The sequence below is a fragment of the Prionailurus bengalensis genome, chromosome C1, assembly GCF_016509475.1.
Source record: "Prionailurus bengalensis isolate Pbe53 chromosome C1, Fcat_Pben_1.1_paternal_pri, whole genome shotgun sequence".
Lineage (NCBI taxonomy): Eukaryota > Metazoa > Chordata > Mammalia > Carnivora > Felidae > Prionailurus > Prionailurus bengalensis.
In genome coordinates, this window is record NC_057345.1 from 4,526,072 (window position 1) to 4,543,164 (window position 17,093).

Below are 17,093 nucleotides of genomic sequence, written 5' to 3' on the forward strand. Positions count from 1 at the left end.
ACGCTAAAATTCTCTTAAGTTCCTCCCTTTAAAATATTTCCATGTGATGTAGTAAATTTTTTCAAATTCTTTCTGTGCCCAATATTTTTCTGTTAAGATCTTTTCCTTGAGAAGAAATGTCTTAATCAGATGAAAAATGTTTGGAGAGGATTTTATTGTGACGGTGGAAAGTTTTTTATTCTTTTATGGTTTTGACGTGTTCAAAAAATAGGCTATGCTAAACAGAATTACAGGAAATGACTGGAAAAATATATTGGTGTATTTCACTTTTAATATTATTAACTAGTTCCTGTATGCCTATATAAAGTTTTTTAGTTGTAAGGCATTTAAATTTATTGAATGACAGTAAATTTCCTAGGGATTTATGCCTGGAGGAGAATTGGAGATTACTTCATTCTCCTTGATTTAGAAAACCAATGATATTAAGTAACTTACCCAAGGTCACACAATTAGAAAGTAGCAGAACTGGGTCAGAATTCCGGACTCTTGATTTGGAGTTCAGTTTATACCTTTTAGTATCAGAATAAGTTATTTTAACTATGACTTTCTGGAGCAAATTCAGTCTTTAGTATTTTAATGTATTGCTCCTAGTACCTGGTTATGCATTGCACTCTTTGGATATTGGGGCTTCCATTTTGCATTAAAAAAACAAAAAACAAAAAACAGAAACCAGACTGGGTAATTTGAAACTTTGACCTAAATGTGCCAGAATGGGCAAGAAATTTTGAGCCAGGTGAAGAGACTTTTGTTACGGGAATGAAACAAGAAATGATCTGTGAATGAATGAATGAATGAATGAAATAATACATAAAGGAAATGATCTCTTCTATAAAGTATCTGGGAGACTGATTATCAGATAGTCAGACATACCGTCTTGTCTGAAAGTAATGAACTTTTCTATCACTGATTTAGAAGAGTTACTTTTTGATGAAAGACATTAATTAAATAGATATATATATGTAAATCAAGTTAATTAAGATGGTATGTTTTTAGATTTAGGCTAGAAGGACCAGCCTCTGTATTTACCTAGGTAGCTAACTGTAGCTTAGAGTCTTTATATTGATAAGATTTGTAATTTGCTTTTGAAAGGATAAGTCTCATTTGTATTCAAGGGGATGAAGTAGTATTAGTTTATGAATAAAATAGTCATATTTTATTCTAATTCCTCTTCCCTAAAACACTTAAAACTTTTTCAACTGGTTAGTAGAAGTTTTCAGGGTTTTGTGAGGTTAACTCCTTTTGCAATTTGGATGTACTTCATGGAAACCTGGTGGGAGAACCTTTAAAAGTAATGTTCTGGTTATGGGCAGCTGCTGGGATATTCCCTGTTTCTTCGCTTGTCACGGAGCAAAAGCTCGATCTTACGTTAGAGCCTCTTGACCAGATTCCTGCTGCCACCTATCTGATCAGTGTGTAAATGAGCGTTGCTAACCAAGAGGGATGGTGCTCTTGGTCTCACAGTGACCAAACTAAGCTGCCATTTCTGACCTTGCCAGTATACTTAAAAGGAGATTTTCTCTATTATTTTCTCTGAATCTATTGTTTTCTTCTTTATAGATGATCATGGGAACAGCAATAGTAGTCATGTAAAAATCTTTTTACCGAAAAAGCTGCTTGAATGTCTGCCGAAATGTTCAAGTTTACCCAAAGAGAGGCACCGTTGGAACACTAATGAGGTAGATAAATTTCTATTTTTAGGGGTATAATTATATTAAGGGCAAAATTGTTAGGTCATTTTGCATAGTACTACTTTTTATTAGCTTTAAAATCAAAATACTGAACTAGGAAGTTGTAAATGAGAAGAATATTTTATCTGGGTTTAACAGAAACCAACATGTTTCTTGAACGGTCTCTAATCTGCTTGGCTTGTGTTGAAAAATCTAACGTGCACGCTGACTTACTAAGTAAGGTAGCACGAGCTACTGTATTTGTGTTTTCTTGCATTTTGGCGGCTTTTGCATTTGGTGGTTAACTCTGCTTGCATCTCAGTTAAACACTAGTTCTTATGTCGTCATGCATTAATAAAGATACAGCCCCAGTGTTCCATAGAACATGCAGTGTCTTGACAATGTGAAGTTTCTGTGGGAAGGGCAGGTTTCTTATTAGCAAAACAGCTCCCAGTCCTCTGTGATGAAGGGTTTGCATGGAGAATTAATGGGTTTACCTTAATGATAGGAATTCTTATTGAGAACGGAGGCCGTATGGTAGATTGTATATTTGGCATCCAATTAGAAGATTTGGTAAAGGAGGATGAATGAAAGGATCTTCTCGGAAGAGGTTTCTTTTTTGGTGAATCTTGTCTGGGAGTCTTGATATTAGGCATGGATCCCTTTGTCATCTTTCTTATTTTGAAATCCGAGTATTTCAATTTAGGTAGGGTAATACCCATTCATTGTTACTGGATGAGAGCTGGGTATGTGTCCCTCAGTTTGGGAATTCTATTCCTTTGATTCAGATGGCTGTGATTACTCGTTTTCCAACCTTGCTCTAAGTCAGTTTGTGTTGCTGGTTCGGCGTTCACTTCCAAGTTAAGTTAAATACGCACCCTCTGTATTGGGCTCTCGGTTTTGTTAAAAGACATAAGACAAATAGTGCTGCCTGTTTACCTTATTTTTGCAAGATTATTTTGCTCTAACTTCTTGACCCAGAGTGCTTTTATTTTGAGTTTTAAGAGGTTCTGTGGGTGAGAGTCTCTCTACTTACTCCAGTTTACAGATTTAAATACTCGCTAGACCCTCATAGCTTTGTTTCCTTGTCTCCACTGATTTTAAATTTCTTTTGAGGTACGTATATTTTGATTATTTGCATAAATTATATTTCCCCCTTAGACAGAACACTGTTACCTTGACAAACATTAGCCAGTTTAGAGGCCTGTTGTTTTAATCAGTCATTGATTAACTATTGTAAATGTGAAAACGAAGTAAATATGCTGAAAATTAGTCTTAATCATAGATCATTACTCTCTAAACAAAATAGTATGATTTGGGAACTGTTCAGTAGGTCATAACTAGGTCATGAATTATTTAAAACCTCAGTATGTTTCTTAGTTCTCCCTGCAACATGGATCTGCTACCATACCATTATACATTATCTCCAGTTTATTTAGAAATGAAATAAAACATGTAATTGGTATGTATTTCTTCCATATTACGTTTTACGTGAAATTGGCAATTTATTTTTAATTACGTTTTGAAATTATATTTGAAACCAGAACCAGCAAGTGCTTAATTAAAATTCGTGGTCTTAAGGGTCTTCTGAAACTGGAGTCATGGTAGCCGAAGCCCACTTGGTAGACTGGATCTGTGCACAGGCCTTCACTTTCATGTTTATTTACCTCCGGTGGTTGACACATTCCACTCGACTCTTACTTCAGATCCGTTATAAAATACCTAACAAACAATTTTTGTCGATGATGAGCTTAAAAAGAAAATACAGAGCTCTTCTGTATTTCCTTCTAGGACGCTGGCCCCCATTGCTCCTCAGAGACCACAGTGTTGTGAAAGTCCGCGTCTAGCGGGGAGACCATGGTCCCCTCTCTGGCGAAACATACACCTGGGGCTCTGAGACCCGCGGATGGTTCACGCACGCTGTCACTGCTGCTGAAAACATCAGTGAACAAAGCGTGGTCCCAAGGGTGGCTGGAGGCAGCAGGGGTGGCTCAGCCCACAGGGGTCGAGGCGCGCACCCTCTTCCCTCGTGACCCATTGTTCTCTCAGTTCTGTGTCAGCTCAACACCGACAAACACTCTTACGAGAGAACGGACTTTAAAGGTTGGCCCATATTTCATTTCAATGCAGAGGACATCGGCTTTCTTTCTTGTTTATTTTTGGCTTTGGGAAAAATAGGGGAATCTTGGAGTGACAGCTGAAGTCTTAGGAGTCCTTAATTCTGCAGTGTTATGTGGGGATGGTAACCTGCCTTTTTTTTTTTTTTTTTTTTTTTAACTGGCTTGGCTGATAGGAACAAAACAGTCAGTACTTGTGTTAAAGCGCCTCCTTTGATCTAGCTGGGTACTGGCATTTCCCTATGCTCTTCAGCCTGCCAGCCTGCACGCTGACACTGGACCCGATGGAGGTGTACTTTGTGGACTTGACTCTCACTGGGGCTGTAGGCCCTGTGTACGGCAGAGGCACGCTTAGTCAGAATTGCCCTTGGGGCCTCTCGAGTCGCTCATAAAGTGTAGCCATCCTGCCATTAGCAGGGGCCCGTTTCCCTCTGGGGTTGGAATAGGTTGCTGTGTTTTGGTGGACGACTCAGTGAAGAAGCTTGTATTTAGGAGTGGTGTTGTACAAAAACTGCTTTAGATCCCCCTTGCCTGGGATGAAGCGCCCCCACTGGGAGAGGCTGGAGGGAGGGAGAGTGGCGGCCTGTTTTCCAGGTACCTGCGCGGCCCGTGTGCACGGCAGCCTGGCGGCCGGAGTTGCCTGTACCAGGTGTCTCTGTCGCCCACGCTTGCTCTCTGCTGGGTGTGTGCAGTGCACGTCCTGGGCATGATGGGACTCCTCCGTACTTTTGAGAGACTCCTTTACTCACGTCGGTGTTGCAATATTGGTGATTATTTGATCAAACCCAACTTCTGTACTGTGTGCCGCGTATTTGTTGCGAGAGGGAGAGTAAGGTTGTGCCCATTCAGATGTTGCCATTTATCGAGCCTGTGTTCCTTGCTGGTGGCTGGCACCGTGTGTAATTATTTCTAAGCCGTATAATAACATTACAAGATATGCAGTATTTCCTTTTACCGTTGAGGGTATGTTGGTAAAAAGTGGTTGACTAATTTGGTCAAGCTAGCACACTTGCAAGGGCCCATCTCTCTCCGAGCTTAATTTCTTGTATATTGTTTACTAATTCGTAGGAATGTTAATTCTGTTGTGTGTTGTCTTGGCTTTTACTCAAAGACCCATAACTCTTAACCACATTAGTGTACTTGGCAAATCCATTCTGTAATTTACTTTTGGAGTAAAAAGAGTTAACATAGGATTCATCTTGTGGGTTCATGTGCAAATATTTGTGAAGTGAAAGTCACTAAAAAGGAAGACTACCAGAAGGTAGGGAGGTCCAACTAAGCTACTTTAACCTTTCTTACTGCATTGGAATAGGTAAAAGCTCCTGCCCTTCTTGAATGTTACTTGCAATTGCAAAACAAATGTTGTGTCTAAAAACAAATCAGTTTTAGACTATGCTTTCTCAGCCACACACACCCTTTGCTCAGGTTCTTACAGGTGACAGAGGAGGGATGATGATGATGATGATGATGATGATGATGGTGGCAGTAATTATGGCAACCAGCATTGAGCCAGCATCTATCGTGTGCGAGGCACTGGTGGGTCCTTGATGTGAATAATCGCATTTACTCCTTGAATTCATCCTGTGAGGCAGGTTATGTGATTATCCTTATGGTATCGATGAGGAGATTTGAGCCACAGAGATGTTAAGTAATGTGCCCAAGAGTGGTGGACTTGGGAAGTTAACCTTGCAGCCTGCTTTCAGAGCCTGTTCTGTCTACAGTTTGGTCCCAAAGAATAATTTCAAATAGACTTTCTCAAGATCTTGCGAGCTGTTTAGTGACTTCTAATCTTCTTGTTTTCTAAAATTGTTTGGCTTCTTTCTTTATTTACATCTTTAAGTATTATATATAAACTCAACGTGTGTTTGTATGAAGTTTTTTTTTTTTTTTAAATAGCACCCCTTTCCTAGGGAAGTAGTTTTGAGTCTTAATGAATATTAATATGTAGGCTCCGGATAATGGAAAAAAATATTAGAAGTAGAAATTTTGAATCTGTGTGTAACTTGAGGGTTAGGTTTGATTTTTATATCCAGGGCAGGAGAGAAGGAATGCATTTAAACAGAGCAAATTTGTTAAAGAACCAGCTCTTATTTCATAATCAGTTTTGGTATTCACATCTTCATTAGGTGCGCTATTACAAGGTTTCTATATTTTAAGTTAATATTTTTAAGGCCCAGAGCCAGAAATAATTATGCTAATGGAACTTTCTGATTGCACAAATGACTATTCGTAATTACACATATTAGTACTCTGTGTATGTTGTCCAGACTGAAATTTCTTTTGTTTAGTCATTAATTAGCTGTTTGACTTAAAATATAACTACTGCATCCCCCCCCCCGGCCCGTCGCTGGATCTGGATTTCAGATGGCATTCTTCCAAAGCCAAACTAATGCCACACCAACAAACCTTTTATAATGAGAATGTTCTCCTTAAATGTTCAAACCGCTTTTGGTTGGTACTATTTTTGAACTATTAATGCTCTTTCTTTTGTTTTTCCTCTAATGCAGAGTTTCTCTAGAGTAAGCAAAGTGGAGTTCTAGTTTGTACTGATCTTAAAGTTGCATCGAAGGTTTTTAAGTTGGTGGTAGCTTCAGAGATCTTCATATAAAATGCGTCTTCTTTAATCCTAAAATGTCGGTAGAGAGCCTATAGCTACAGACTGGTGCATTCTAACTCAGGCCAAGGAACCTGAGGGTCCCTGTATAGGGAGAGAATGACACTTTTAAGTCCTGAGTATTTTTTGTTTCCTTCAATTTTTTATATTCAGGTTAGGAAAATAGGCTTTAAGACTGAGGTTTATGATCTACTTCATTTCAGTTGTTTTATTTTAATTAGAAGCCACCTTTTCAAAATTCCTTTGCTCATTTTTTTTGTGTTTGCATATATTCTTGAGTGTTTTTTGTATTTTAATTTTTCTTTTGTATACCTTATAGAATCATACATTTAGGGCTGTAATTTTTGCAATGATTGGTTTTCCTAGTGAATATATATGTTGTTTTTTTGAAATATAGATCCACATTTTGGGGGGGGGGGATCATTGAGCACCCTTCAGACTTCCATGATGGGAGCTCAAAGGAAAAGCATTAGCCTTAGGAAAGTGAGTGAGGTATTCATCGATGACTCAGAAGGCTAGTTAACCTGAGCTTGGCCTTTGTTTTGTGTAGCTTTTGGCTGTGAGAACAGTTCAAATGTTCTCAGGTTATTCTCTGAGGCCAGGCAGGGCCCTCCTGGTTAATATGCAGATAGGCAAGTGTATATGTGACCATGACAGAGAGTGAAGTTTTAAGAGGGAAGCCATTGAATTTTGAATACAATGTATGGCATCAGATGTCAAATTAAATGTGACAATTTTGTAGCAGTTGGGCTAACTATAATTCCTCTGTTTAACTTAGTAGTATGAGGTGAGATGAATGGATACCAGAATCCAAATGAGCGTGCAAATCAGTCAGCCTGTATCAGTTTAGCATTGGGAGTAGCAGAGGGAGATTGGATGTACTGAAATGCTGGGGGCAGATGTCCTTCCACATCTGTGGGGCACGACAGGTGAGGAGAGGTCAAAGCAGGCGGGTTTGGCTCTGAGGAACGGCAGGAGAAGCAGCTCTTCCATGCAGAGAGTTAGAGTAATGTTTATGATATTTGGATAAGATGTTAAAGAAGTTTTTTTTTAAAGGAAGGAAATTCCTGCAGACCTACCTTAGTTTTCATCCAAATGATTTTTATTATATAATATTATTTCAAAATGTAGCATTTAGGAGAATACTTGGCTCATAGTCTGTACAATAAGTATTTGTTGAATGAATGAAATGGGTAAAAACGCAAAAAACTCAGTATAAATTTGTGAACTCTTGGAGGTCTTATGCAGATATAAAACTCATATATATACGTATGTGTATATATATATACGTATATATGTATATACGTATATATATATACACGTATATATATATACATATGTACATACACACACACACACACACAAAGTCTCTTGCAACATGAATGTAAGAGTGAGTGTTCTCAGGCAGGGTCTTTTGAATTTGGCACGTGGCACTATCATGTGCCCTGCAGTGACCCCATCCCTCTCTCCGTTGAACTATTTAGAAACTGATTTTTGCTCAGCAAGCATTTCTAGAAGTCTCTTGTTAGGCCTTGGTACAAATACATGATTTAGTCTGAAGTTCACTTCTGCTTTTTCTCATTAGCCTGAGAACATCTTAAATGGCTACCCAGGCAGTTGTAATCATAGACCACGAACTTGAGCAGTGGATCTGTGTGGTAGAAAGATTTTTTTTTTTAAATGTTTTATTTATTTTTGAGACAGAGAGAGACAGAGCATGAGCAGGGGAGGGGCAGAGAGAGAAGGAAACACAGAATCCGAAGCAGGCTCCAGGCTCTGAGCTGTCAGCACAGAGCCCGACGCGGGACTTGAACTCACAAACCGCAAGATCATGACCTGAGCCGAAGTCGGATGCTTAACTGACTGAGCCACCCAGGCGCCCTAAGATTTTTTTTTAAACGTTTCTTAATTTATTTTTGAGACAGAGAGAGACAGAGCGTGAGCAGGGGAGGGGCAGAGAGAGAGAGCAAGACACAGAATCGGAAGCAGGCTCCAGGCTCTGAGCTGTCAGCACAGAGCCCGATGTGGGCTCTTGAACTCACAAACCGCGAGATCATGACCTGAGCCGAAGTCGGACGCTTAACCAACTGAGCCACCCAGGCGCCCCAGAAAAATTGGTTTTTAGGTTTTATTTTTTTTCAGGTTATATTAAATTAAGATGTGAAATGAAAACTTTCGTAGTGAACTCAAGGACCACTGATACCTGGAAAGGGTACAGAACTGACAGTCAGGAACTGGTTCTATCTAGTCTAGTCTTGACTCTGCCACCTGTTAGCTGAGTGCTGGGTGAGCCACCTGCTTGGCCTCTATTCAGTCTTCACGAACGTGCTAAGTCACCTTCTAGGATACGTTGCAAGCCCAGTTCTCCAGTTTTGGAGGCTCAATCACTGTTGCTTTCAGAGTTGTTTGGGAGTGGAGGACGTTCAAGGCAGGCTTGGGTCCAGCTGGGGTATGTGTTTATTTATTTTTTTCTGTTAATCATCCTTTATTTTTAAAACATATGGTTCAGTGACTTTTACTTTTTTAATTTATTTTTTTAAATGTTTTTATTTATTTTGAGAGGGAGAATGTGCACTTACGCACACACGTGCATGCACGCAAGCTGGGGAGGGGCAGAGAGAGGGAGAGAGAGAGAATGCCAAGCAGGTTCTGCGCTGTCAGCACAGAGACCAACACGGGGCTCCATCTCACAAACCCTGAGATCATAACTTGAGGCGAAATCAAGAGCCGGACACTTAACTGACTGAGCCACCCAGGCGCCCTGGTTCAGAGGTTTTTAGTATAGTATATACACAGTTGTGCAGCCGTCACCACCGTGTAATTCTGTAACATATTCATCACCCCAACAGCTTAGGGGTTTTCCATCTCCCTGGACTTAGTGGAGTCAGCACCCTCAAGGTTCTTCTTTGGTATCTCCTCCCAAGCTTTGATACCTGTCTGGCACTGGAGCTGAAATTTGAATAGATTGTCCTTTTGCACAGGTCTTAACACACAGCTGTTTCCTGAGATTTTTAAAATGTTCAAGTACCAGTGAGGATCCAGTTGGGGCCATGTTTTTCTGAGGGAAGAAGAGGGCTTGAGTAGAGTTTTCAGTTGCATTGAAACTCTGTGCACTCCGAGCAGTGGGTCTCATGGGGATAAACTGCCCTGCGCTATGTAGTAATGGTGGGAGACTTTGGTGGTGATGACTTCCCATAAGGGAAGCTGAGTCCTGCTGGAAAACCAGCTGAGATGGAAAAGGGAAGGATACATGGAGAGGTGGGCATTCTTTTTAGCTCCGTTGTATTCAAGCTGAGCTGGCATCAGAATCACCTGGGGGGCTTGTTAAAAACACAGATTGCTTGGCTCCACCCCCAGTTTCTGCTCCAGTAGGTTCGAGGTGGGGCTTAAGAATGTGCATTTCTAACAAGTTCTGGGTAGAAACTTAACCTAGATGAAGAATCTCAGCCCCCTAGAAGTGTATTCTGATTAATTTCACTTGACTTGAGTCCTAGCTCTGCTGCCCTTATACCTCTCAGGTATATTTTGGTGTACTTTGGCTTCATGGGATACAATTGAGCTTTCTAGAATCTTTTTCTCTTGTACCTAGAAGTAAGAGAATGCAGTTTGTGTTTTGGTATTTATCTAAAGCATCTGTTAATATCTTGTTATATAGGAAGCCCTTTTAAAGTACAGGTGGTCAGGGGGGCCTGAGGGGCTCCGTTGGTTAAGCATCTGACTTTCGGTTAAGCATCTGACTTTGGCTCAGGTCATGACCTCATGGTTCGTGGGTTCGAGCCCTGTACCGGGCTCTGTGTTGGTGGTATGGCGCCTACTTGGGATTCTCTGTCTCCCCCACTCTCTCTCTGCCCCTTCCCCACTTGCACTCTGTCTCAAAATAAATAAATAAACTAAAAAAAAAAAAAAGTACAGGTGGCAGTAGGAGTTATGTGGAGGCATATTCTAATTTTTGTGACCTTGTTCTGAAGAGGTAGCTTGAAGGATCATCTCCACTCTCTTTCTTTCCCATCTCCATTTGGCCCAAATAGCTGAAAACAGCAGATTCCTAAAGCTGAACCTCATAACACCTACTTACCTACCTGTCTGTCCACCTTCCAGTCTTTTTAATACTACCTACCAAATGTTTCTAATGGTAAATTCTGTATTCTTGGTGATTATGAAGTTCTGTTGAAGATTTTAAGAGAAGTTCCTAAAATATAACCTAAGTTTTCCAATTTTAATGCTTTTAGAAAGCTGGAAAAAAAGGAAAAAGAAAAAACACACAAAGAAATCCTTTCTAGATGGCTGAGAAACCACAGATGGGCTGGGGTGGATGTGATGAAGATACATTTGTGTTTGGGAGAGTGTTTTCTCTGTAGGGGAGAGTATTATGGGCAGGATGTGTGGATTTCTTGAGGCTTTCTCATATGCTTTGGTGCTTGTGTGTTCTCTGGTCTGGTGAAGGGTGTAGAGTTGAAATAAATGTGAAACTCAGCCAACCTGTTGTTTATACCTGGGGAGAAAGGAGGAGAGGGGAAGGGGCTGCGGCTCTGGGGAGTTGGGCAGGACTGAGCAGGGGTGCGTGCACACGTCTAGGTGGAATTCTGAGTTCTTAACCTTGAGTTCGTTCTTTTTGGATTCCCAAGGAGTTTCTGGGGAAAAAAAGAGAAGGTTCCATGTCCAAGAAAACAGGAAGCTGAGAGGTAGCTTGACCTGGTCTAGAAAGTAGAGCCTCTTGTGCTTGAAGTCAGAGGGAGCTTATGATGGAGGGCATGGCCACCAGAGATGCTGCAACAGGAGCCCTTGAACCCAGGCCACCCATTCTACCTTTTCTGTTATGAAAAAAAAAATGTTTTTAAATTAAGGTTTAAATTTTTTTAGAGCAGTTTCAGGTTCATAGCAGATTGAGAGGAAGGCACAGGGAGTTTTCTCATACAACAACCCCTGCCCGCAAACATGAATAGCCTCCCCAACTACCAGTGCCCCCCACCAGAGTGGTACCTCTCTTACAACTGATATACCATCATCACCCAGAGTCCCTCGTTCCCATTATGGTGCACTCTTGGTGTGAAAATGTCATTTCATGGCTTGGTAGCTCTTTTCTTTTTAGTGATGACTAATATTCCACTGTCTGGATGGACCATGGTTTGTCTGTTGATGTACTAAAGGCCATCTTAGTTGCTTCTAAGTTTTGGCAATTATGAATAAAGCTGGTATAAACATCCGCAGGGTTTTGTGTGGACATAAGTTTTCAACTCCTTGGAGTGTGGTGGCTGGGTCCTATGGTAAGAGTATGATTAGTTTTATGAGAGACTGTCAAACTGTCTTCCAAAGTGCCTGTCCTGTTGGCATTCCCAGCAACACTGAGAGCTCCTGTTGTTCCTTGTCTTTCTGGCATTTGCTGGTGTTGGCGTTCTGGATTTCAGCTGTTCTAATAGGTGTGTAAGGGTATCTCCTTGTTTTAATTTGCATTTCCCTGATGACTGATACATGGAGCATCTTTTCATATGCTTGTTTGCCATCTATATCTCTTCTTTGGTCTGTTAAAATCTTTAGCCCATTTTTTAATCAGGTTGTTTGCTTTCTTACTGTTGAGTGTTACGAATTCTCTGTATATTTCGGAGAGTTATCCTTTATGACATGTGCTTTTGCATATATTTTCTCCCAGTCGTTCTTTTGACTTTGTCTTTCACAGGACAGAGATTTCAATTTTTTTTAAGTCCAGCTTAACAGTTACTTCTTTCATGGGTCCTGGTGGATCGTGCCTTTGGTGTAGTAACACTATGCCCAAGGGCATCAAGGTTTTCTCCTGTGTTATTTTCTAGGGGTTTTATAGTTTTGCATTTCACATTTAGGTCTGGAATCATTTTACTTGATTTTTTGTGAAGGATGTATGATCTAGATTCTTTTTTTTTGCATGTGGATGTCCAGTTCCAACACCATTTGCCTTTTTTATTTAAAAAAAAAATTTTTTTTTTAACGTTTATTTATTTTTGAGACAGAGAGAGACAGAGCATGAACGGGGGAGGGTCAGAGAGAGGGAGACACAGAATCCGAAACAGGCTCCAGGCTCTGAGCTGTCAGCACAGAGCCCGACGCGGGGCTCGAACTCATGGACCGCGAGATCATGACCTGAGCCGAAGTCGGACGCTTAACCGACTGAGCCACCCAGGCGCCCCCCATTTGCCTTTTTTAAAAAATTATTTATCTTTTATTTTTAATTTAAATTCGTGTTAGTTAACATAGTGTAGTATTGGTTTCAGGAGTAGAATTAATGATTCATCTGTTACATATGACACCCAGTGCTCATCCCAATAAGTGCTCTCCTAATGCCCATCCATCACCCATGTAGCCCACCTCCACCCCCCGCCCCCTTTTCCTCCGTCGACCCTCAGTTTGTCTCTGTAATAGCCTCTTTGGTCTGCCTCCCTCTCTTTTTTATCTTACTTTATTTTTCCTTCCCTTCCCCTATGTTCATCTGTTTTGTTCCTTAAATTCCACCTACGAGCCAACACCATTTGTTGAAAAGACTGTCTTTGCTCCATTGTATTGCTTTTGCTCTTTTGTCAAAGATGAGTTGACTGTATTCATGTGGGTCTATTTCTGGGTTCTCTGTTTACATTGATTTGTCTGTTTTGGCAATACCACACTGTTTTTTGTGTGTTTTTTTAAGTTTGTTTATTTTGAGAGAGACAGGATGAGCGGGTGAGAGGCAGAGAAAGAGAGGGAGAGGGAGAATCCTAAGCAGGCTCCTTGCTCTCAGTGCAGAGCCCAATGTGGGGCTTGAGCTCACGAGATCATGACCTGAGCTAAAATCAAGAATCTGGACACTTAACCGTTGGAGCCACCCAGGCACCACCCACCTCTGACTTTGATCTTGTCCTTCAGTATTGACTTGGCTATTCTGGGTCTTTTGCCTCTCTGTATAAACTTTAGAATCATTTTGTTGCTGGGATTTAGATTGGGATTACATTGGATCTGTAGATCAAGTTTAAAAGAATGGACATATGGACATCTTCAAAATAAGTCTCCCTATCTGTGTATATGGACTATGTCTCCGTTTATTTACATAATTATTTGATTTTATTCATCAGAGTTTTATAGTTTTTTTCATACAGACCTAGTATGTATTTTGTTGGATTTATGCATAGTTATTTCACTTTTGGGGGGAGGAGGTGCTAATATTGTATTTTAAAATTCAAATTCCCGTTCATGCTCTGTCTCTCTCTGTCCCAAAAATAAAATAAACGTTGAAAAAAAAAAAAATTAAAAAAAAAAATTCAAATTCCACTTGTTCATTACTGGTATATAGGAAGGTGATAGACTTTGTATAATTGCTTATTAGTTCTAGGGTTTTTCTTTTTTTTTTATTTTATTTTATTTTTTTTCAACGTTTATTTATTTTTGGGATAGAGACAGAGCATGAACGGGGGAGGGGCAGAGAGAGGGAGACACAGAATCAGAAACAGGCTCCAGGCTCCGAGCCATCAGCCCAGAGCCTGACGCGGGGCTCGAACTCACGGACCGCGAGATCGTGACCTGGCTGAAGTCGGACGCTTAACCGACTGCGCCACCCAGGCGCCCCAGTTCTAGGGTTTTTCAAAAGGCCTAACATCTGCAGAGCAGACACCTGTCCTGTTTACTGATGGATCCATAGAACTTAAAACAGTGGCACATAGTGGGTCTTCAGTGACCAAAAGCCTTTGGAAAAAGAGGGACCATTATTCTGTGTGTAACTCACTTGTGAAGTAGTTCCCTTTTAAAGAAAGGGTGGGTAGCACTTCAGGAAAGGGGGAAAGTCCCAACCGAAGGTTAAGGACAGAGTGAGAGAGGCCACACCCTCTTCACGTTCCTGGTCCCCGACAGGACGAATTCAGAGAAGCTGGCCAAGAAGAAAGCTATCCTGTTGGAAGCTGCGTTCTTATTTAGAAAGGGCTTCAAAAGCTGCTTTCTCAGAAAGAGCAGGGGAAAAAACACTTAAATATATTTACCTTTTTAAACGTTAAGAAAGATTTGAAAGGGACAGTGCCATTTGCTTCCCATTTCTGAGAAAGGATACATTAAAAAAGCTTGAAATTAAGCAGGATCTATAAAATTGAGGTCAGAGTAGAGTCATTTCCCATTTTTCCTGTGTTTAAACCATGTAGCGACAGCACCCCTTTCCTGGCATCAGAAGACAGTTGTTAATGTGAATGCTAGAATGCTAGAATTTTACTTTATTTTTGTGCTGTTGAACAACATTTCGACTCCCTAACTCTAATTGTTTTAAGAATTAGTTTTGTTAGATGCTTTAGTCATTATTAATCACAATTTTTGTATTTATGCATTTCCCAGTAATTTTTAACAATCAGTTTCTCAAGCAATTCAGAGAACCTGCTGTGGGGTGATTATGTATTTTTTGTTTTGCGAATGAAGATGGTATGAGATCTAAGTGTTCTAGAATTAGCATGTGACATCGTCTCATAGACTGTATAATTTACTTCTTATCATGTGTTGTCCGGCTGCCCCTGCTAGACTATAAGGTCTAGGCGGATGGGAGTCTTCCTCTGCCCTGTTTACTGGATCCAAAGAGTTTAAAACAGCGCCTGGCACATCGTGGGTGTTCAGTGACCAACTGACACGGTTTATACTTTGTCTCTGAACTATCCAGCCTGGGCTGGTATTGGTGATTGGTAGTGACAAACACATCCATGGGAGTTACCCCTGAAAAAATTCTGACATGGGAGAGAAGAGCAGAAAGTGTGCTGCCTGTGTGCGAGCTCCAGTTCCCAAACCCATGGAAGGAAGGAGCCAGGCAGGCACACTCAGTTCTTTATCTCAAACTCAGCAGTGAGATAAGTCACTCCTGTCCAGGGTGGGAGCAGGGTTGAGGTGGGAAGCCAAGTCTCTGCTTTGTGGAGTAGCTCTTGCCTTATGGAAAATGAAACTGGAGAGAGGGACAACCCACTCACCACCACCTCCCTGCCGTCAGTTCCCACAGCACGCGGCACAGGTAGAAAGGTGGGCAAATCTCCCCAAAGTCTACCATCCGGAAGAAACAGTTGATTTTTTGGGGCACCTGGATGGCTCGGTCGGTTGAGCATCCAACTTCGGTCATGATCTCGTGGTCCGTGAGCTCGAGCTCCACGTCAGGCTCACTGCTGTCAGCCTCACTGCTGTCAGCCTGTCAACGCACAGCCTGCTTCAGATCCTCTGTCCTCCTCTCTCTGCCCCTCCCCTGTGTGCACTTTCCCAATAAATAAATATTTAAAAAAAAAAAAAGAAAAGAAACAGTTGACTTTTTGATAGATGTCTCCTCAGACATTTTTCTGTGCTGATGTAGCTGTATATTATATTTATTAACTCAGAATAGATATACTGTGTATGTAGTTTTGTAATCTGGCTTTTTCTTGCTATGCTGTGTGTATCTTAGGACTTTGACAGTGATCCACAGCATCATATTTACTGACTGCATAGTAGTATTCCATTGCATTTTATGCTCTCATTTATGCTTAGCAATGTTTTTGAGGGCCTCATGTGTGCCATGCACTGGTTGAAGATGATGAGGATAACAGACAGATAAGTTTGTGTTCTCATGGAGTTTAGAAGGAAAGACAATACCCAAGTAGACAAGTAGACAAGAATTTCAGAGAGTGCCTAGAAGAAAATACAGCAGGATACTGAGGTATGAGTACTTTACTTGGGTGGTTTGACTTTCCCTTTTTTTTTTTTTAATTTTTTTAAAGTTTATTTAATTTTGGGGGGTGGGGAGAGGCAGAAAGAGAGGGAGAGATAGAATCCCAAGCAGGCTTGCACTGTCAGCACAGAGCATGATGTGGGGCTTGAACTCACGAACCGTGAGATCGTGACCTGAGCCGAAACCAAGAGTCAGACGCCCAGCCGACTGAGCCACCCAGGCTCCCCAGTGGCAGTTTGGCTTTGTTAGGAAGTGACCTTTGAACTGAGACCCGAATGATAAAAGAGGGCTTGCTGCTTGAGGATCTAGGAGAAGAATGTTTTAGACAGAGGGAGTAGCAAGGCCGAGAGGTAGAAATGCATTTGGTTTGAGGAACAATAAAAAAGACCTCCTGGCTGGAGCAGAGTGAGCCTCTGGAAGGTGAGATAGGGTAGGCAGGGGCTAGCTCTCAGTGTCTGGTAGGCAGAAAGACTTGGAATTTTATTTTAAGAGTAACAGTAAGTCACTGGAGGATAAGCTCTCAGGAAGTGAGTGACATAATATGGATTTTTTTTTTATTTTCAAAGTCTTTCTCTGGCTGCTCTGTGGCCAACAGGGGAAGCAGAGAGACCAGTGAGGAGGCTGTCGTAATAACTGGCGATCTTGGGAAGATCTTGGGAAGAGGAGAGGTTGAAAAGTGGGATGCGTTTTGGAGGTGGAGGTGTTAGGACTCGTGGGACTGGACATAGGAGGTAGGAGAAAGGAGAAGTCGAGAACGATCGCCAGTGTGTGGCCTCAGCCACGACCTCCTTGCTGGTGTTCATAACAGAGACAAAGGAGACGGAGGCGAAGGGAGGGTAGGGCTGGATGTATTGATTCTGCGATGGCTGTCAGACCCTGAAGTGGCAGCTGTCTGGGAGTGAGGAAGAGGAGTCCTGTCTGGAGATACAAATTGGAGAGCCATTAGACTAGATGAGATCCCCCTGGGGGCAAACGATATTTAGGAGAAGGGACAGGGACGAGATAAGCCCTGAGTGGAGCGGGAGGCAGCAGAGCCGGCG

General features: G+C 41.4%; 1 protein-coding gene across 7 annotated transcripts in view; it reads left to right on the forward strand.

Annotated features, from left to right (window-relative positions):
- The window catches only part of CAMTA1 (calmodulin binding transcription activator 1), an 857,550-nt gene that overhangs the window by 32,725 nt on the left and 807,732 nt on the right, over window positions 1-17,093 (forward strand). For all 7 annotated transcript variants that reach the window (XM_043573691.1, XM_043573690.1, XM_043573686.1 and 4 more), the window contains exon 3: window positions 1,558-1,676. In XM_043573691.1, coding sequence (XP_043429626.1) covers window positions 1,558-1,676 — 119 coding nt within the window. The remainder of the gene's footprint in view (window positions 1-1,557; window positions 1,677-17,093) is intronic.